This window comes from Miscanthus floridulus, chromosome 17 (assembly GCF_019320115.1).
Source record: "Miscanthus floridulus cultivar M001 chromosome 17, ASM1932011v1, whole genome shotgun sequence".
NCBI lineage: Eukaryota > Viridiplantae > Streptophyta > Magnoliopsida > Poales > Poaceae > Miscanthus > Miscanthus floridulus.
Window position 1 is genome coordinate 83,568,534 of NC_089596.1, and position 22,691 is coordinate 83,591,224.

A 22,691-nucleotide genomic window follows, 5' to 3' on the forward strand; every position below is an offset into this window, starting at 1 on the left:
TGGCCTGTTATTACCTCCTTCATTAAAATCGTAAATTCAAATAACCACAGTCACATCACGTTCCTCGCCATGTGTTAAGTGTTTGAAGCCGTACGTATACGATGGCCCTGCTATACAGATACCTCCAAACATGTCGTTGGCCCGTTCGGCTTACCTTAAAACTCGGCTTCTTCGACTTTTTTTTTTAGCCGGAACAGTATTTTTCTCTCGCAACAATTCAGGTTTAACTTGTTTTTTCAGCCAAGCGAACGGGGCCGTTATGGGTTGATAGGATCAGCTCTGAGTTGGAATAATCACAAAAAAATGCAAAACACAACCATGCTCCTCGTAGTAGTTGACAAAACCAGCGCCAGACTCGATCCACACTCTACCGTGTGGTCACAGCCGGCTTTGGCGGCGCGTACGTATGCATTGTTCCGAACGGTTCTATGCTTGTCTTGCTGGACCAGTACCCAACTACTCAGAAAACGCTCCGTTCAATGACTTTTTCTTTCCAAAAAGATGCATTTGTTCCGTAAGACAAGCCGGCGTTTTTCAAAGGAAAGGTCTAGCTATCTTGTAAAAAAACAATGCAGAAACACGGTCCGCTAAATGATGAAACTACGCGTAAATTTTCAGAAACTGTCCCGTGAGCTGCGTTGTTGATTGCATGTACTCCTGCTACAATGCCTTAGTATTACTGAGGGTCTCTTTGGCACGGCTTATGCCGGCTTCGACTTCATCTATTTTACGTAAATCGAGGCACTGTAGCGTGAAATCGTTTTGTAAGTCGGGGTTAAAATGAATTAGAAGCCGAGAAAAGCTAGTTTTTCTGGCTTCACCGGCTTTAGCTTTACTGATGAAGCCGTTTTAGATGAGCCGTGCCAAAGGGACTTAACTAACGGGACCCGTCTTGTCAGCGCACGTAGAAAAAGGATCACAGTGGAATATTCCTCTATTATAATCTCCTTGCATTCGATGCCCTTCAGAGTGATGCGGGCTCCGATTTTTGCAGTCGCTCGCTGTGCTACACTGAGGTGTCAAGGCCTGTTTGGATGACGCCCTGGCCCCTGGCTGCCTGCCAGACAACACATCCTGGCCACATACACAAGAAATCGGACGTCTGGCATTCTTGTCGGGCTTCTGAGTTGCCTGACAGTCACCGTCCAAACAGGCCTGCGCGTCATGTAGATGCAAAGATTTGTGACATAGAGATGCAAATATGGGAAAAAAAACACACTTAATCACGTACTGTACTAACAGTTAACGCTATGAACTAGTACAGTACTACTATTACTCTATCAGTAATGACTTTGCGACAGAATCTCCTGCCTTGGTGACTGGTGAATGACAGAGCGAGCCATCAGTGGTCGTACCGACCATGGTTTTAAAAATGGAGGCGCCTGCCCGGACCGACCGCTTTACGCTACCTTTTTACGTTGGGCGCCATGATGCGCCCGTGTTTCTTGTGTCCCCAGGCTTTGCCACGGCCAAAAAGGGCCTCCTCTAAATCATTGATCACGCTACAGGAGGGCCCGCCGCCTCGCCGTCGTCGATCTGACGAACGGCCGTGATTCCCCCACGGCGTCGCCTGTGCTGACAAGTTGCCGAAATATTTGCCGGCCCGAATGGGTGCGTTTGGTTCGCTTCCTAGACAAGCCTGGTTAGCAAAACTAAGACATGCTAGCTATAGCCTGCTCCAACTAAGCTAATTCGTAGTTGTTTGGTTGTCTGCATTGTGTTAGCCTGGCTACACACCTGTATGTTTGGTTAGTTGGCTTGCTTTGCATAGAGTCACCTCTTCTTTGAGCTAGCGAGTTCACCTCCTCTGAGGCATTTTGTCGAACAGCTGGTGGGCACGCCCTTCACTCCCTTGCCGCCGTCCTCCTCGCCAGCACGTCGAGCACCAGCCGCGACCTTGCGGTGGTCCTCCTCCGGCCCCTCACCATGGCCGCGCTCGTAGCACCTCCGCCCCTTGTCATGGTCGCACTTCTCCTCTCCATGGACCTCGTAGTGCTCCTCCTCCGTCCCCTTGCCATGGTCGCGGCTGCTACTGTTGCTTGCCATGGCCGCGCGAACACAACACTGGCGCCTGCTCCACCTCCATCCAATAGCTCGTGCCACCTGCTTCGCCTTGCCCTTGCGCTGCTCCGTTACTCGCTCGCGTCAGCCTTCGTCACCGGAGATCGCGGGCGCCGCCACTGCAACACCGTCGGTGTTACACCATAAATCATCTACAAAACATGTCATGAGCATCATACTTATGTGTTAAGGCATGTGGTGAAGTGAGTAGATACATCATTGCAACTAAAACGACAAATAAAAATGCTAAACAAAAAGTTCATTCGCGATTTGTATAATTATCATGTAGGATTGTAAAGCAATTTTTATTGAACAAAAATGGTATAGAACATGTATGCGACACTTAAATGAAGTTTGAAGTGTGAACTTTGTATATGCCAATGAAATACTTGGTATTAAAAAATAATATTGCTAAGTAGTAGTTTCAATAGCTTAAAAATGTAATTTAAAATAGGATTCAATTCGACACTTAGAAAATTTCTAAGCTTGTGGGCAGCTAGACATTGCCATGTTTAGCAATTTATTTTGCAAGATTGGGTTAAGACGTGGTGTTGTGTTTTAGATTGGTTTAGTAGTCCAATATACCACCTTGAGTATAGTGAGGATGGTTTGGGTGTAGGGTCAACCGTTTAGTCGTTTTGGGTGCTTTAAAATCTGTGCACAACGTGTTCTCGGGCTGCTTTTCCCGGCTGGGCGCGATCACCATGCCGAGCGGCCTCGACGTTGTGGCGCTCGGTGCGCGCATGCGCGCGCTTAGCGACCGGAGCTGCTCATGACTTGGCTGCTCTGGCCACATCACTGGCCGCCTCGGGCTGCCGCCACATGGAGCCATGGCTGTCCGACTCGTCACACCGCGCTACCCCTGCCTGCTGTCGTTGCCGTGCACTACTACTGCTTTCGTGTCGCGCCGCGACAACGCCGCTGCCGTCGCATCGCCACGCTGCGCGCCTGGCCACTACGCTGCGCCACTGGCCCGCCTAGACGCTGCACGCATGATGTAACACCTCGAGTGTTAGCCTTGCATAACTTGACTTGCATAGCATGAGCATGATCATAAAGCATTCATATATAAGCTTTGACACTTGAAACATTCGATTGAAACATATGCAACATTCTCATTATTTCATGTTCCCATGAGTATGTGCATATGATCCTGAGTGTAAACATGTAGATGATTGTGTGACCTTGCAAATAGCTTAAACATGTTTAGAATATCATCATGAACAACTTTGGTATTTATGGCTAGGGCTAATTAGGTCATTATGTCATAGTTTAAGTATGTACCATCTTTTGAATGTAGCTTGTTTGACCAAGTTTGAACTAGGTGTTAGAGACCTTGCATGGAGGAGATCACTAAAGCAAAGTTGTAGTATTTGACATAAGGAATAACTTTTATTTTTAGGTCATTGACTGATTTAGCTTCTAACCTGCTTGAATTGATCCCACAAAAATCAGAAGAATCAAGATTTCAACACTTACAAAATTTTTTCTAAGTCTTGATCACTGACAGTGCTATCAGCCCGACTTTGGATTGATTTTACTCGATGTTGGTTGGGAATTAGAACACGATTATTGAACAATAGTTGAAGCTGGTACATAGGTCTACCAATTCGGTTTAGGATGTTTGCACAACGGAGCCACGAATTCTCAGTTAACTCGATTGCAAAACTCGTCGTCAGGCTCGGCCTTGCTTAACTGAACCGACTGAATCGAAATCTTCAGTGGCCGACACCGGCAGGAACCGCGTGCCATGTGGAGGTCGCGATGGCCGTGCGTCACCGTTGCCCTAACCGCGCAGGCCACGACACGCCTGAGCGCAGCATTATCACGCCAGCACCCGCCCGCTCCTGTCCGCGCCCTCATTTCGTAATTCCTGGCTCTCCTTCGTCACTGGCAGCGCCCGCAGCAATAGCCGAGCATCTCCTCGCCTCCGCCGTCGCCATAGCTGTGCGCAAGCTCACGCCGAGCCGCCCAATCGTCACCGCAGCAGCACCACCAGCTCCCCAGCAACCCACTGCCTCCTCCCGTGCCCGCTGATAGCACTTGGTAAGCCACCGCGCCGTGCAAAGCCTCGCCGGAGCTCCGCCGCTAGCCTCGTCACCGTGGCCACATCGCCACCGACCATCCCAAGCCACGAAAGGGCGCTAGCTAGGTCCACCGTAGCTCGGTGATGCTCGGCGTAGCGTTTGATTGAGCCGCCGTAGCTTCCACCGGCGTCTCGCCGTCGGCCCGCACCTCCGCTCCGCCATGGCTACCACCGTCGTCACTGGCGTCGACGATAGGGCCGGCCAAGTGGTTCAATAGATGCGCTATGTCGAGTAGGTCACGCCGTGAAGATGTTACCGCTGGCAAGTTCGCCGTCGGCGAGCTCTGGCCGCGTCCGTAGAGTAGCGCCGCCGGCTCTGTTTCCGTCGCAATGACAGGTGGGGTCAACTGACCAGTGGGTCCCGCTTGTCAGCGACTCCATGTATTAAAGCCAGTTCATTTTAAATGCAGATTTCATATGTTTTGTAATTTTTGTATCTTCAGTTTGGTAGCTTCAAAAATTGTGAAATAAATTTGTTAGTGTTCCTTAGGAAGTGTAGTATTTAGAAAAAATATGTTCTTGACATTTACAGTAGAAATTTTTGGAAATTTAAATAGGGATTTGAAACGTGCTTTTGAATGCATTCAAATTTGTTTATTTTATATCTAGAGTTCCTGTGCTCCAAAAATTATGAAATTTTTGTGGTAAGCTAGTATTAGCATATATGAGCTTTGGTAAAAATTTGAAGATGAGTACATGTGTAGAGTTGTAGTTATAGATTTTTCTTTTATAATTAGAAGATCATTGTGTGAATTTTTATAAATTATTTATGAATCTAAAATTCATTAAATTTGTTGGAGATAATCCTAGTACCATATGGATGCTAAGAAAAATAGGAAATCTGTTGTTTGACACTTTTCAATAAGGTTTTCCATTTATGTTATTTCAAGCCTTGCTTCCTTATTATTTTTGTATAGGATGTTCTACTTGGTAAAATGACATGAAATTTTTATAGTAGTCCTTTGATAGAATTAGCAAGGCACTATAAATTTTTTAGAATTTATGAAGTACATCTGTTATATGTTTATTATTTAACCTAAATATCTCAGTAAAATAATAAAGGCATTTAAATAAATAGTTTGGGCTTCACCATTATTTTATCTTAAATGTATTTAGTATGCTTAGACTGTTGGTAGATTTTATGTTGTCAAATGTTGACTAATTACATGAAGTAGAAGTATTGTTGCTTTGTATTGCAAATTAAATAGTTTTCGGACAGATTCTGGAGTTTAATGAGTTGCCTGTTGAAAATGATGTGTATTGTAAAAATAGTTAATAACAAAGTTGTAGAGAATTTGATAAGCTTTCCAGAAAGTCCAGGATCACTGTAATTGGATTAGTAGAACTCCAGTTATGAGTGGAACAAGTAGCTGCTATTTTGTGGTATGATCGATGCATTATGGAAGTAGATAATTAAATAATCGAGAAGAGATATGCACCTACTTAATAAACATGATGCACTTGTTAACATATATGCATTCGTAATATTTATGCCATATTCATGCATCTAAGATCGGAGGAAGAGATAATGTTGCTGGAATTCAAAGAAGCAGAGGAAGGGGACCAGCAGGAGAATCCGCAAGCCGCAGCTCCTGAAGGCATGGAACAGAACCCTGAAGAGCTTCCGGAGTGTCCTGACCACCGCCCTACTTCCTTTCTACGAGGCAAGGCTCGGAGTATTCTAAGTCTCCCAGTATTTTACAAATATTTACTTAAGTACTTATGATTGATGCATTAGGTTATAAGAGTTGAATGAAACCACTTGGTGCATGTACATTCCTTGTCCAGGTATTACACCTTTAACCGGTATAGGTCCAGGATCGAATATATACTTAGCTATGCTTAGACCGGTAGAAGTCGGGTGATGTCCTGTCACCTGCGAGATATATGTGGATACCAGAGCATGGTTGGCTATATCTGCTATCGTGGAACAGAACCATGGGGTAAAGGTAAATCGAGACCGAGCGGGAGATCGATAGAGAAGCAACAAGGCATAGAGATCTTGGGTGTGGATCTATCCCTGTCTGTGTCGATCAAGGACCGTACCGTTGTTGAAACTTCTGACAAGATTGAACGCATGCCTCTCACTTAGCTGGCCGGATAACTCGTTTCGACCGTGAAGCCGAGTAATTCAACTCAGGCCGAGAACCGTTCTGTTGTACGCTCCTTCCGGGGAACGATCAGACTGAGCCCAAGGGCAGGCTTGGCCTGAGCATCCTGGCATCTGGTGTTCCAGATTGTGCGGCGCGGTATGGACCCACGAAATATGTACCTGAGTTGTACCAAAGGTGACCTAAGGCTATCGTGGCTGGTAGACCTGGGTTTGTGTTAGGAATAAATTCCCAGCTGGTTGAAATCGATTCGAATCGCCGTCTCTCCCGGATAGTGAGAAACTTGACTAGCTCCAACATCGTAGTAACTGTGTTATGAAACAGGATGGTTCGGATGAATATGGAATTACAATACCTGTTATGGTTACTATTGTATGCTTCTAAATGATATACCATATGTTTGGCACATGATAGTTGCTAATCTAGAAATGGATAGTTATAATTAATTTGATAAAGGAATCATAATTGTACAATGGGTTAATTGCCTTTTACGCAAAATGTTGTCAAGTTACGTCCACTTATACAGCCTTGCATAATCCTTGGAGTCATTTTATTTCTGGTTTATGACGGGTAAGTCTAGCTGAGTACCTTCCCGTACTCAGGGTTTATTTTCCCATTGTTGCAGATGGCACTGTGTATCATGGTTATTGCAAGAGTTGCTTCTATCCCACCGTGGATGAGGAGTAAGCCTTGGGCAAGCTTCTTTATTAATTCCTATCCTTGCTTTTGTGGACCGTGATCTGACTTGGCACTGTATTAAACTATATTGGAAACTTTATTTTTGAACTTAATTGCTTCTGCTTTATTTATTAAACTTGGTTTGTAATAACTTTTATTCGTACTCTGATGATGAAATGTATCTGTGAACTTTATGTAATATGTGGCATGTATATTGAATCATGTACGATCTTGGTTGTTGTAAATCATTTATCGAGACCCGTTGTGGTACTCGACGGACTACCGGGTTTATATGGGTTCAAGTATGACCGTGCGACCGCTTGCGGGCTGCCATTGTACTTGTACTCTTATAAATTGGTCGGTACAACTTCCACTAGAGATGAGTGCAATATTTAATGTCTTCCATATGTCTCAGCTGAAGAAATGTCTTTGAGTACCTGAAGAAGCTATTGCACCCACCAACATGCAACTTCAATCGGATTTGACCTATGAAGAAAAGCCAATTCGAGTATTAGAGGAGATGGAGAGAGTAATACGGAGTAAGATTATTAAGTTCTATAAGGTGGTGTGGAACAATCATAGTGAACAAGATGCTACGTGGGAGAGAGAAGATTATTTACGAGAAGTTTATCCCACCTTTTCCCAAGAATGGTATCAGAGCCGACTCTCGTGGTTTCACGGGCGCGTGTGTCGTAGTTGCGTAGGCATGGTGCGCATGGCTAGTGTGGATCCAGCGTGGTCACACAGCATGGCACATGTGCTGGCTCTGGACACACGGACGTGGCCAAGAGAGGATGCTCCTGGCTTGGGATTGATCGACGAGGACGTCGATCTCTTAAGGGGGTGAGGATGTAACATCCTGGCCCAGGGCTTAACAGGATTAATAGGATACTCATACCAATAAGTTATAACTTTTTATCCGGAAACCCATCTGCAAATAACTCTAAGGTTAAGCGTGCTTGGCCTAGAGCGATGGGTGACCGACCGGGAAGTTTTTCCTAGGTGCGCACGAGTGAGGACAAAGTGCGCAGAAAAGATCTGTGTTGGTCTGTGATGGCAGTCTATATCATAGAGAAGCTGCCAGATGTAAGTGGGCCCAGCCTTGGAGAGGCGAGACGTTACACATGAGGTCGAACCGTCGTCGCCATGCCATTTATGGCACTGTGGTGCGCGAGCCACATTGACCTCGAGCGCGTGTCATCGGCTAGTGCCGGCCGTGGTCGCTCCAGGTCATGTCAACCACCGTCCCGCCAAGGCAGCACGAGGTGAGCCTGACTGCGTCCCCACCGCCCTCCCACTCCTCCCTTGTCCTTGTTCTTTGCTGCCGCCGCCGAGCCATGCTAGCTCGCCTGCATGCGAGAAAGCCATCCCCCATGAAATTCCGTGCCTGCACCTGCGCCCCTCACGTCCTCTTGCTGCCTGCCCCCACCAGGCTTGAACCATGCAAGGCCAAGCTCCAATTTGGAAGCTTTGCCCCGCCACCGCGCCGTTAAGACCTGTCACCGCCCTCACCGTGGCTAGCCCCCTCCTGAACGTCTCGAGCCGAATTGGCTGCACCACTAGCCTCGCCTAGAACCCCTTATCGTCGTGTGCACCTAAGTCGCACCTCTACCCTTGCCTCCTCGCCGCTGGCATGGCCATGTCACTACGGTTCGCCATTGAGCTCGCCACGGGCACACGGGCAGGCTCACTCAGGGCATCTCTAGTTGAACCATCACCTCCGCTAGGTCAGTGGTGAGTCCATGTTGCTCATCCGCTATCCCTACTGCCTTGTTAATATTGTGGCTCATTGGAACGCCGTCGCCTTTGCCACAGGGTGCCCACCATCGTGGAGAGGCCCTTCTACCGCGTCTCGGTTCATGTAGCCGTCATCCATCGCTTTACGTCAACCCCTAGGTGAGCGTCGGCCTCGTAAATAGGTCAGCGTGGGTCCCATGTGGCCGGCGAAGCGCTAGTGCCACCGCTCGCCGCGCTGGCGCGCGCGGGCATGGTCGAGGACCATACCGTTGTAATGGAGGGAGATTGCGAGTGTGTTCTTACAAAGTCGCTGTTGAAGGGGGACCGTGACGCCTAAGAGGGAGGGTGAATTAGGCCAACTTAAAAATTCTACTTATCAACTATGGCCTCTTTTTTTAACCCTAGCAAAACCTATGCAAAAGATAAACTATCTAAATATGCAACTATGGTTTCACTAGTGTGTTGCTATCTCTACCACAAAAGGAGTGATACAATCAATGTAAATGCAGAAGCTAAAGAGCAAGGTAGAGATATGCAAACTCCCGTCGACGACTCTGGTATTTTTTTTTCGAGGTATCGAGAAGTGCGTAAGCTTTCCCCTAGTCCTCGTTGGAGCCCCTCGCAAGGAATCCCTCGCAAGGGCCAAGCTCCCCGTCGGGTAACTCTATGGATAGCCTCGGGCCTTCCCCACGCGCAAGTGGGTCTCTGACGTGCCTTTCGGCAAGGCTCTCTTAGATGCTCATCGCCGTCTTCACTATCAAGCTTTCGGCCGAAACGCCACGGGTCTTGTTCTCTCCGGTACACGGTGGCAGCCACACCACAAACGCGGTTGGTATCATCTCGCAAGACTATAAGCCCCTCCGATGTACAACAATGGTGCGCACAAGCACCGAGTGGTAAGAGGTATGCAAACCTCACTAAACACTAGGCCTAAACCTAGAGCAAGCGTATAAGTGATGGTCTAATCAACCTAAGCACTTCGCAAAAGTACCTACGCTAATCACCTAATAAAACACTAAGAACTATGCAAGTGGAGATCACTAAAATGGTGTATCAACACCCTTGGTATGTTTCCTCAGCTCTACTAATACCAAATGGCCGGTTGGGGTTGTATTTTATAAGCCCCACTTAAAAAGTAGCCGTTGGGGATGAAAATCTGCTTTTTTGCTACTGATCGAACGCTGATCATGCCCTGACCGGACGCGTTTGGTCGTCCTGACCGTTGGAGCCGTGAACAACTGATCGGACGCTGCCAGCGTCCAGTCACTTGCCACCGGACGCGTCCGATCGCAAGTTCACCGCTCTAGAACCTCTCTGTACTTGATCGGGCGCTGTTGTCCTGCGTCTAGTCGGTTTGCCGCCAGCGTCCGGTCACTTGCCGAGTGTGTTGTCGGACTGATGAATAGTGTCATCGGTGCGTCTGGTCGATTCACTTGTTCAGCGTCCGGTCGCTGCTGCTGACGCCTGCTGTTACCGAGCCACTGATTGGAGCGTCTGGTCACTTTCTTCCAGCGTCCGGTCGCTTCTATGAGCTCGTTTCTTCGCGTTCTTGCGTGCGGCTTGGTTCCTATCTTCATGTTTGGACTTTGCTTGATATCTTGGGTCTTCTCTTATGCTCCTAAGGTCTTGCTTGAGGTGTTGATCATCAAATCATCACGTCGCCTTTGTCCAAGTCACGTCCTGCATCCTATTGAACTACAAAACAATCACTTGCAAATTCATTAGTCCAATTTGGTTGTGTTAGTCATCAAACACCAAAAATCCAAAATAAGTGGACCTAGGTTCCATTTTCCTTACAATTATCTATAGGAATAGTGCGAACAATGCCGTGGGAATACTAGGTAGCGTAGGGGCGTCTCTATAAAAGCGCCAACGCGCGCGGGCTGCCTCCCACCGTGGGTCGGCCTGTGTGCGTGGGCCACACCTGCGGGCCGCACGTGCGCACACGCGCCGCGTGCAAGTGGGCCGAGTCGGCGTGGTTGTGGGCCATGTTGGTGAATTTGTTTTTCCTTTTATTAGAAAATAGAAATAGCTTTATATTTGAGTTTCTAAGCTGAACTTTGATAATTAACAACAATTCATATTGGTGTCTAAAAATTATGAAACTAATTTTGTTAGGTTCCTAGAATTATTTTCTATCTGGTAGTATAATTATATTCATACATGTCTGTGATGAAACTGAGATCTATTAAATCATTTGGAAATGCTTAATATTATTAGGTTAAATATTGTGGGATTTTTTGTGGCAAAATGGTGAGAGCTTTAGCTTTGAAAAATTTACAGTAGCTTCATTATATTATTATGTGCTCCCTGTAATTTTTGCAGCCCTAGAATAGGCTAAGCACTAGGATAGTTAGATGCTCCTTGTTGTAATATAAGTTAAATCGCTAATAAGAATAAGACTACATTATAGTTGCTGAGTTAATACTTGTTAGATGAATCCATACCTGTTTTGGTGAAAATGATAGGTAGTTAGTATCTTAGCCATTAGAGGTAGCTTAGTAGTTTAGTAGATGTATTCTTAGTTAAAGAATTGTTGTTGTTAAAATACTAAGTGTTGCATCATCATTGCATGCATATAGAGAACGTGTTGGTGGAGTTTGTGACTGCCGGAGAGCAGGAGTACGAGGAGAAGGTCTTCGTACAGGAGGAAGCCTCGGAGCCACCGACGACTGACTTTACTGACACCCCGCCTGTCCAAGGCAAGCCCCGATGCATAACCCTTATTTTGAATAATCACTAGATATATATATGTGATGTGCATTTACGTTACAAGCTTATTGTTGAAACTACATGCATAGATATACCTACCTATGAGTCTTACTAGCTTAGGTCGAGTAGCTGCTATGCTTAGGTTTTTTTATAGCGTGAGTAACCTATCGTTACTCACAGTAGTTGATTATTATTACTGCTCTCATAATAAAATGATGAAAGGAAAATAGAGACTGAACATGAATAAGACATAGATATTGGTGGGTGTAAAAAGTTATGTCCTGTGGCCAACGGGACATGGCTTGGCAAGCAAAAGCAATCGCATCACGCATGCACGCGACAGAGCCTTCAGTATTATTGATTGATGATGCAGCCAATAAGTCACAAGTATACCAGATGTACTATATCATACTACTCCATATAATAGTATTAATAATAACAGCAATAAAGACTAATTTAGAGTAGTAAACATAGACTAATTACAAAACTAATTATACAGACGAAGACTAATTTATGAGATGAATATATTAAACCTAATTAGTTGTGATGTTACAATAAATATGTGCTAATGATAGATTAATTAGGCACCAAGAGTCATTAGTACGTACAGCCCAAAGTAAATCTCACATTGGCGCGTCCGTGTCAGATCGAGTCCAATCCAAATACACAAGGACCACAAGGACAACTCCAGATCCATAAGAGTTATTATCCTGAGCACATACTTGTTTATGGGAGCGGGAAGGCTCGTTGCTCTCTTATCATGGGTTTCGGTTCTTTCCGAACTGACTTTTAGGGTGGTTCTTAGGTGGAGGTCTAAGCACCGCACTGAGTCTGGGACTCAGGTGCGGGGGCTTGGAGTCTAAGTTTGGACGGGGACCTGGACCCCTTGATAGGAGAGTGGTGGGTTGGTCTTGCTTGTGCCTGGGGTACAAGCGGGGCGTGTGTTTCGGGGTACCCAGCTGAGATATATATTGGTTCACGAATCACGGTGTGATGCGGCACAACTTGGCTATGGTCTAGCACCGTAGTAAGAACTGAAAGATGAATGGATCTGATTGCTCAACTCATGCTTGAAAGTAGAACATGTGCTTACATAGAATGGTTAGCTAATGAACTAATCATGACTGCTAATAAAATATAAACATAAGGATTCACTATTAGTAATGCTTTCCACAAAAAGGAAACCCAGCAAACTATAAAGCGTATCATATCCTTTAGAGTCGGGAAATTATTTCCACTGGTCGGGTAAGTCTTGCGAGTACATTGTGTACTCAGAGTTTATTTACCCCTGCTGCAGGTGCAGCTTGAGGAGTTGCTTTGTGTGGAGAATTCTTCTGGTGAGCACAGATAGATCCTTATATCTTATCATTAGATGTTTATTTCATTTTCGCTATTTAAATTCCGCACTCCGAACTTGGTATTGTAATAAATTATTTTCTAAGAACCCCTGTTGTATGAAATGTACTAAGTATTGTAAACATGTTCTCATTATTGGATCCTGGATGTAAAAACGTGGATGGTTCGAGTTCTCCTTTGGGGTGTGCTCGACATAACTGCTAGAGGTAGTCCACTTTTGAGGTGCTTAGTGTTTAGAGAGAGACAAGCGGCTTCGGAAATGCGTTATTTCAGGCGGTTCTGCCACAATCATCGATGGGCCCCGCCACTACTACAGGAATGATTTTGCGTGACACCTGCCTATGATTAACCGTGACGGGCACAAGTGGCTACTGTCACGATTAATGCTATGATTTACCATGGTGGGCACTTTTTCATTTACCATGGCGGGCAAAAGTGCCCGTCATGATAAATCAATTAACCGTGACGGACATCTTAAGGTGCCCGTCACGGTTAATAACCTATTAACCGTGGCGGACAACTTAAGGGGCCCGTCACGGTAAATTGATTAACCGTGGCGGGCATATTATCAGGCCCGTCACCAAAAATAGAGAGGCCCGGTCGGCCCAAGTTAGGCCCGTCAGCCACTTCGGACATAAATACAGAGACCTAACCCTAAATCCTCTCTCACTCCCTCTCTCAGCCTCTCTCCACTCCACCGCCACCACTCGCTCTCTCTCCGTCTCCCTCTCTTCCTCTCCCCACTTCCTCTCTCAGCCATACACCGCCGCCACTCCCTCTCTTCCTCTCCACGGGACGGCAGCCCTACGCCTCTCCAAGTCGCGGCATGGTCACTCCACGGCAGCCCTACGGCGACGTGGCGAGCACGGAGCGTGGCGCTGGCCCGTGGTGGCGTGAGGAGGCCGGGCGGAGCGGGCGTCCCGCGGCGGCGTGAGGAGGCGCTGGCGTGTGGGCGCGAGCGCGTGGCGCGGTGGCGCGGGCGCGCAGCGGGGCGGCGAGGGGCGAGCTGCGCGCGGCAAGCCATGCGAGGTACACCCGGCCTCTCCCTTTCTCACACATCCCTCTCTCTTTCTCACTCATCCCTCTCTATGTTTCCATTTTCCGGTCAGATCCGGCGATGATGGAGGGGCGCGACGACGGGCTGGATCCGGTGGAGGGCCGCGACGGCGGGCTCGATCCGGTGGAGGGCGGCGTCGGCGAACTGGATCCAGTGGTGGGGCTTGTGGATCCGGTGTCGCGGTTCATGGATCCGACGTCCGGACTCGCGGATCCATGGCGGTGGATCTAGATCTTGGGTTTGGAGCGAGCTCGCCGGCGGGCTCAGAAATGGGCTCACCAGTGGGCTCTGGATTTTTTTTGTTTTTTTAAATGATTAACCGCAGCGGGCATCCTAACGTGCCCGCCGTGGTAAAAGTATATTTACCGCGGCGGGCACGTTACACCGCCCGCCGCGGTAAATCGGTTAACCGCGGCGGGCAAAGCCGCCCGCCGCGGTTAAGCCACGATTTACCGTGGCCTCTAGGCCGCGGCGGACGGCTTTGCCCGCCGCGGAAAATCAAAAAGGCCCGCCTCCAGTAAAGTTTCTGTAGTAGTGCGCGTGCACCGCCGAGCGGGGGGGGGGGGGGGGGCAGGCGCCACATGGATCCACGCGAGAGCTCCTCCTCAGATGCGGTGCTCCTCTGCCCCCTCGCCATGGCAGCGGGAGTCTGGAGGATCTGGAGGTGTCGGGGGAAGAGACGGCGGGGGAGCACGACGAGGTGAAGGGTGGAGCCCTGGGCGGCAGCGGCGGCGGTGCTCCGCCAAGGCATGACGAGGCGGTGGCACTCCGTCAGGACAGCGTCCGAGCTCCTCGGCAGGACTGGCAGGTACGTGCAGTCGCATCCATCGCCGACGAGGTTTGGAGGTGACACTACTGCAACATAGTGGGGAGGTGACACGATACGAGCGATGGCTAAGACGGAGCCTGGCTTCGGGGGAACGGCCAACTCCAGCGTTTCCACCAAGCCTGGCTAAGGGGCTCTAGCTAAGCCTGGCTAAGAGCGAAGAACAGGCAATCAAATATGTACGTGGTACATGATGTATCCAAAAGCCTGGCTAAGACCTAAGCCACCCAATCAAACAGACCGTGTGTGCCCAGACAGAATCGAGTGGAGTTCACGGTGCAGCGCTGCAGATGTACACCGTCGAGACGAGACCGAGGAATCATTGCGAGGACATTGTATTTGTGTGTGCAGCACTGTGTATTTGTGTGTTGGAGTGTGTGAAGACTGATGGTCTGAAGTTGTCTACTGTACCGGTGACGCTCGTACGTGCCTATTGCAGGGAGCTCAAAAGGACGCTAGCTTTGTGCCAAACATAACAACAATCGCGGGATGTATCTGACTATCGCCTATCGGTTGTTGAAGGTCTCGTGTGATCTGGCAGAGCGTTAGGCCACACACACACACACTTGCGGTTTTGGAGTAGGAATGGACGCTTGCCGAGCAGAGTTGGTCAGTCCAGACTCCAGACTCCAAAGGTAAGCCTCTTCCGTCCAAGAATTCCAAAATTAGCTTACCAGACTCAGATCAACTTGACCAAACATCTTAGACTTCCAGAAAGCTCAGCATGCTCAAAGCGACCATTGTACTTCACTACTCCGTCTACTCGATCGCCATCACCAGGGAGGCCGGAGGGAACAGTAGACGAAGTTGCAGGGATGGTGGGCCACGGGCCCACAGCTCATCATAGCGAAAGGGTCCGTGGCAACTGACAATATGGTCGTCACTCATCAAGTAAAGACGGACGAAGTTGCACGGCTAGCCCATCTCTGCATGTTCCTTGGAAAAGAACTGGACTTGGGCTTTTTTGTGCCGTTAAACCTAACGGCCCATCCACTCTTGCCAAAGGCACGGCCTTGCCCGTGCGGCACAAGCACAACCCGATCGAGCCATCGACACGACGCATCGAATCGCTGTCGCCAACTCGCCATCCAAATTCCGACCCTGACGCCGGACGCCCCACCCTCCACCAAGGCACCAAAGATGCCGGGCGTCTGGTACTCCCACTGATGAATGGGACCCACATAGCAGGTTGGAGAGGAGGTTTCCTCCCTGCGACTGCGAGACTGCGACCCTGCCTCCTTCAGCCCGCGTCTCGAGAGAGACGGAGACCGAAGACGCCCAGCGGCCCAGGCAGTAGCAGAGCCAAGCCGTCCTCCGCCGCGACGCGCCATGGATCGCGCGCAGCTGCTCCTTGTCGGACTCCCGGCCTTCCTCTTCTTCTCCGACCTCACTCACATCTTTGCGCCGCCGCCTCCCCACCTCCGCCACCCCCATCACCACCCTCCTCACCACCACCACCCGCATCCGCCGCACCATCCCCACCCGCCTCACCACCACCCGCACCCGCCACACCACCACCAGCACCCCGACCCTTCTGCGGCAATCATACAGGTAGTTCATGAACCCTAGCTGCCCGGAATTCGAGTCGCGACCGGGTCTCCGATCTGGTTGGCGAACTGGAACTGATGTGTTGTTTCGATGCAATTGCAGGAGCCCCGTGTGGATGGGGCTGGATTCGGCAGCACAGTGGAGCTGCAATTCTGTGCCTCCTGCTCGTACAAGTGAGCTCGCTCGTCCAGTGTGTCTTGGGGTTGCGCGTACTGGTGGTTGTTTGCTTAATTCCTTTGGTTATTTGTTGTGTGTGGACCTCTTTTGAACCTCGCCATTAACGTTTGATGTATGAGCATTGGAATGTCGCGTGCTTTCTGCAAATAACCATACTTAGTTGCAGGCTTACAGTGGGCTGTTCCACCTGGTTTCATTGTTGTCTATAGCTTCCAGTGGGCTTCAGGCCATGAGTCTACTTGGTGCTTCAATTATTTGTTTTGGCACGGGGAGGGGTGGGGGGAGGGTGCCCAGTTTTGCCTCCACGGGCATGATTTGAATTGCATTTTTTTTTGAAACAAATGATTTGAATTGCATATGGTTGGTTATTTGGCAGTTGTCACACCTATTCACTGCTAGCACCAGTGAATGATGAATTTATGACTGTTGTGTGTTCATGGATGGACTAACTTGCTGTTGTGGTATTTTATCACACACAACAGTTGGTAACTTAACACCAAATCAGCTTCTTACATGTAGTACGTTAAAATTATAGCGGGGAACTGGGGAAGGGATAGGTGTCAGTCACTTGTTCTTCATGGCTGTGTTAATTGTCTGATGAAGACCTTAAAAAGAACAAGAAAGATTGAAAGAAGAGGATTCAAGTGAATGAAAAATATTTAGGGCCTGTTTGGCAACTTAGCAATCTTTTTACAGCTGAAATTTGTTATACCTGTAATTCCTTGTGCACTACATGTATCCATTTCTGTCTATTATTTGCTGTTTGGATTGCCGAGAGGTAGAAAATAACCTGCGTCCCGGCCTTATAGCAGCTAGTGAATTAAACAGACAGTAAAAGCAAACGATGATGACCAAAATAGTGTCAGGAACAATTATGTGAAATTGATGTCATTTTGGGTACATATGGAATTCCCAGGAGCTAGCAAGGTCCCCTATCAATATGGTACTGGAGCTCAGAGTCAAAACATTCATATTGGAGCTGAAGTTTTCACATCAGAACATAAAATTGGATATAACGGAAGAAAATTCAGACATAAGCGAAGAGCAAACATATTAGAAAAGAGCATGGGAGCATGAAACTGAGCGGTGGTTTTGGCAGAGGGCCTGAGTCGCTTGCAGGTTGCAGCTCACCATGAACAAGGACCACACATAGATGGTGGCCGCCCTGCTCTCTTGTTGTGTTGCATGCGATGGTGCCATGGTCTGCAGACACAAGCTGTGGCAGCATCCCCGTCCATCGCGCTGGCTGCTGAGGTCGCCTGGTCCAACATCTTCATCTCCATAGTTGCCGAACTTTCTCACGTCCTTCCTGTTCTCACAGTGCGTCCTTGTGTTGGCTACTTGGCTGCGATAGCCTTGGCATCTAGAGCGTTGTGGCAACATGGAGAAATTTGTGTTTTTTGTCTAAACCGGTGGTAATTTCTTTTGGATTTCATTCCATGCACACACCTTTTTACAAGTTCGGATGTAAAATTTTATGGGCATGTATTTACAAGAGTTTTAGCTCCAAAACCAACCTTCCAAATAGCCTCTTACTCTTTTCTATTTTTGGATTTGGATTTACATTAAGTTTAAACTATCAGTGATGACACCCTTTCTAGTCGTTGCTTTCTGAAGTCAGCAAACTTGCATCCCTAGTATCCTAAGTACTGGAGGTCAGCTGTTTGATGACAGTGCGTGGACGTGAATGATTCATTTTGTATGAGATGAATAGATGATATTTTGTGTACTGGATTGTAGACTTAATAGCTTGAGTTAACCTGGTTCTTAATTTGTTATCTTGTTCTTATCTTTAAATTTAGAGAAATGCATCTTTTATGTAAATCTTGTCCTCATGTTACTGCAACAGCATGTGCTATCATTTGAAAATTCTTCAACAGTCCTACTTATCTTATATGATTTGCTTTATTGTTTATTGTTATTCCCAAGCCAATACAGAATTTTAAAGGTATGGTGAATTGGAGATCAATTTGAGTTGACCGCAGTAATTCTGCCAGGCTTGATAATTTTACAAACCAGATTTTTGACGTATGTCATGCTTTTATGGTAATTAGAGCTGAGGGCAGGATAGTTGATAATTAGACAAACACCACTCCGCAATTTCAGTGCCTTATAAGTTTTGTAACCACAAAAGCAGTGATACATTCTAAAATGAAACTCCCTCTAAAAGCTAACTTGATGCGTATATGTCTTGCATTTTCATCCACAAATATCAATTGTAATGCAAGGGAACTATTATGATGTCTCCTATCTTGTCAAGGACCTGGACTGGTATAAAAAGACAGTGCCACCCTAGTGAAGCATTTCAGGATATTAAACTGGATTGAAAATGAATTTTATAAACATGCGATCTTAGCTAGCACTTAAGTAGTTGGCTTGAGATTTATGGGCCAGAAGATTGGGTGAAGAAATGGCTGACATTGAAAATTTGTGGGGTGGCCCTACAGAAAAGAGTAATGTTTTAGGGTGGTATAAGCGGAGGTGAAATAGCGGTTTCCTGGATGCATATGTTCAATTTTCAACTGTACTATCACAAAAGTGCTATTTTTTGTTCTCATTGGAAGGAAGGTGTCTACCTAATCTAATGCACAGCACAGCTACTGGTGCCTCTAGATTTTTCCACAACTGAGCTAGCACTGCTCCGCCGCATCATTATGCTGCTTTACTCAGACCACGTGTTGTTGCTCGCTCCATTATCTAGCCTAGTGTCACGAACCAGGAAAAAACTCTTTTAGGAGTGAAACTTAATAAGTGGTGAAGGAATCATGCTAAAGGAAAGTACATCTTTCATGCATAGAAGTTCAAAACCTATGCTTTACATCTACATACTTCCTCCGTCCCAAAATAAATAACTTTCTGAGGTTTAAATTTTTTCCCAAAAAATAACATTCTATAAAAACATGGGACACTGCCGCCTAATGCGGAAGCTAATCATGGGTACATGTAAATGATAACTGCCAAATCTAGGAGGTATCCTCCGGGAAAGGAAAGGAGATGAGGCTGCATAGTCTTTTGGCAGCGTCATTAATCTGTCAGAAAATTTTGAGAAAGTTGTTTATTTTGGGACGGAGGGTATACATGTTATTCTGATTTTTTTTTTTACATTGTAGGGGAACTGCAGTGACCATGAAGCGCATGCTGGAAACCTCATTTCCTGGCATTCATGTTATCTTGCAGAATTATCCTCCTCCATTCCCCAAGCGTGTACTCAGCAAAGTTATCCCAATTGTTCAAGTTGGAGCCATTGCAACAATACTGGCTGGTGACCAGATTTTCCCAAGGCTTGGAATGGTTCCTCCTCCATGGTACTACTCACTTCGCGCCAATAGATTCGGAACCATGGCAACAATCTGGCTATTTGGCAATTTTGCTCAGTCCTTTCTACAAAGCTCTGGTGCCTTTGAAGTTTACTGCAATGGAGATTTGGTATGCTTCCTATGTTAGATGGAACCTTATGTTTTTCCTTTGTGTTGATTTGATGCAAAATGCTTTATATATCAGGAGTGCCCTCTGTTTTGAAAAAGGATGAGTTAGTTCTGTCTCTAGGATTACTTATGTGTTATGTCGCAAATTTTATTGTGAAGTTACAACGTTTTTGTTTCACCTTTTCTTCCATGGCATCCTTTTGCCCTCCTAGATGACAGCAGGATTTTAAAACCTCTGCATCCCTTCATTATTTTACTGAAATCACTTCCACTTTTCAGGTATTCTCAAAACTTGTTGAGCAGAGGTTCCCTAGCGAGTTCGAGTTGCGGGACCTTATTGGCAGCAGACTGCCGGAGTCTCCATTTGGGAGGAATCTGGGGAAAACCTTGACTTAGATGACGACCCCAGAAATCAAAGCTCAGAATGCCACAATTTAATCTGTTGCTTTTAAGGTATTATGAGTAGATAGTAACTATTTTGCGTTGATCTATCGAGGCTGCACAGCTTGTCTGTAAACATAACTTTCCAGCTTGTATAATGGATCAACGGATCACCTGACATGAGACGGTGACCAAAGTACTACAAACTCTAATGAGTTATGACATTGGGACGGTAAGGATATTGTGATGGCCTGATAGCTTCTGGGAGATTTGTAAGTATGTTGGTCAGATCACTACCTCGACCACTCTATTTGCATGATCTGTCATCGCATTGAAAAGGTGTATTATTTGGCATTGATCTCGATGTAAAGAAACAATGTTAGCATTGCCCCATGGGGATGATTAAACGAACGAGATGTAAAGTAACAATGTTAGCATTGCTTCATAATAGGGGAAGATAGGAGCTGAACGCCTGCATCGTTGACATCGAGAGCTCATTAAATCTGTTTATAAGGGAAAAACACAGGTTATCACTGTGCTTGAGGCCTTTGACGCAATTGTGCCCTGAAGGCAGCTAGTGGTGGTTGACGGACCCTTGCTCACCAGGACTTCTAAACGCATCTATCGCTACATATTTAGGCACGAAGGGCGAGTTGCCTATAAAGTTGATTTTTGCCTGGTCTGGCAAGGCAAGTTTAAAATTATGTTTGGATGGATGCATGTGCCTGAGAACGCTAACTAAAGTAAATTGATTTTGGATTATCTAAATAAGACCAGTGTACATTATTATAGTTTGCATATTGAGATAAATTGTTTGTATTAGTCCTTTTTCTAAGTTCAGAAGATTATTTAAAATTATTTTTTTGCTATATTTAATTAGAGTAAAAGCATGATAAATTATAGTAAATAATTAATTTTAGCAAGCTGTCTTGTCAAGTCCGCATAACCATGTAGTTAATTAAGAAAAAAGAGATAAGATGGAACTTGTCCCAGGCAGCTGTTCATCCAGGCAATTGGAGCCCTTTGAACCAAAAGCCCGAAGAGTTACGCATGAAGAGCTATTGATAGTATATGATCATAAATTACAAAAGAAAAATAGCACATAAGGCATTAACATCAGGAAAAATAATCTTATCCTAACACAAACTAGTTAATTAAAACATTTCAGAATAAATATTTAAAAGCAAAGGAACACATTGTCGTTTTTTTTTAAAACGAAATAATCAATAAGGCATTGTTTTTTTCGGAAAACAATAAGGCACTACTTGTCATGAATATATGTTGGTAGCTTACGATAACCACAAATTTGTGCCAATAACTTATCGCCAATCCATATAGCTAGAAACGAACACAAGAACACATGCAGTTTCAAAAGAACGCCAAATAGTTTATTAACAAGCTATAGTTTGTATTAATTAAAACAAGCCATATAGCATCGCCTCGCTGCCTGCATGTGATGCCCCTATAGGAGCTCAGTTTTTTTACTTCTTTTGGTCTTATAGCAGGTCAGGTTTCTCATACCGATCTCAATAATATAACAGGACCGGTTCAGGTTCAAAATAAGGCGTCACCACAGAGCATCATTCAGAATTGTAGCTGTTCTGTGCTGAGCTCATAACAATCCATATAACAGAATAACATAGGTAATACAAAAGGAAATCTTCCATCAGGGCAGCTTCCTACAGACAAATTAACCAAACTTGCAATCTGCATATACTCTGCTAGCCTTCCTGGCTGCGAAGCCTAGCAAGCTTGTTTGTGACCACAATGTCAAGCTGTGCAGCACGTTCCGCTATGTCCTTGCGCAATTTCATTGCTCCATGTGTGCATGATCACAGACGATTCTTTTTTACATGTTGTATTAGCTTTGTCCTAAGTCAAATGTGAAAAATAGCTTACATGTGTGCAATTTCATTACAATACTACTGCCGTTCTTTTTTACATGTCAGTATTAGCTAGGCCTGTGCACGGATCGTGTTATCCACCCAATCCACTCATCTAAAGCCCACCCAAACCATGATACAAATCAACATATGGATTGGGTGGATATGGGTAAGTACCCATTTGACCCATGGATTTGCTCGACGGACAGAGTCGCTCCCATGTCAACGACGTGGTGAGGCAGGTGCAAGAGCGAGGAGAGGCCCAACATCACCATGATGGAACCGAGTAACCCACCCAATATACGGTTGAAAACACAACGATACCCAGGCCAAACAGTAGGGCGTCCCATGGTGCGGAGTGTGCCTGTACTGGGTCACACGCACATTGATTAGGTCGGAGTGGCCGGCCGGCGGCACACCATGTACGGGGGCGGCTGGGGCGACAGGCCACCTGCACCTGTGTAACACCTCAGTCCCAGCACAGACCCACTCTGTCGAGGGGTGGGCGTCACCTACGTAGCAACTCGTTTACACTTTCGTCCTTGCTTCACGCAAAACGGTTAATCAAATGTTACTACGTGTTCTTAGTCTGACTATTTAAGCTGGTTCAGCGAACTTGCATATTATTTTCTGCACCTACACCAACTCGTCGC

At 46.5% G+C, this 22,691-nt stretch overlaps 1 protein-coding gene across 1 annotated transcript; it reads left to right on the plus strand.

Annotated features, from left to right (window-relative positions):
* The first annotated feature begins 15,822 nt into the window (after positions 1-15,822).
* LOC136517066 (selT-like protein) lies at positions 15,823-20,465 on the plus strand. The gene is made up of 4 exons (XM_066510579.1): positions 15,823-16,175; positions 16,275-16,345; positions 19,460-19,775; positions 20,054-20,465. The coding sequence occupies exons 1-4, from the start codon at positions 15,954-15,956 to the stop codon at positions 20,168-20,170; spliced, it is 726 nt and encodes a 241-aa protein (XP_066366676.1). The 5' UTR covers positions 15,823-15,953; the 3' UTR covers positions 20,171-20,465.
* The last annotated feature ends 2,226 nt before the right edge of the window (positions 20,466-22,691 follow it).

Bases quoted from the DNA above. Each gene is read 5' to 3' on its own strand.
- LOC136517066 (XM_066510579.1), top strand. From the start codon at position 15,954: ATGGATCGCGCGCAGCTGCTCCTTGTCGGACTCCCGGCCTTCCTCTTC. The intron at 16,176-16,274 runs GTAGTTCATGAA...ATGCAATTGCAG, and splicing joins CTTCTGCGGCAATCATACAG to GAGCCCCGTGTGGATGGGGC. The intron at 16,346-19,459 runs GTGAGCTCGCTC...TTTACATTGTAG, and splicing joins TGTGCCTCCTGCTCGTACAA to GGGAACTGCAGTGACCATGA.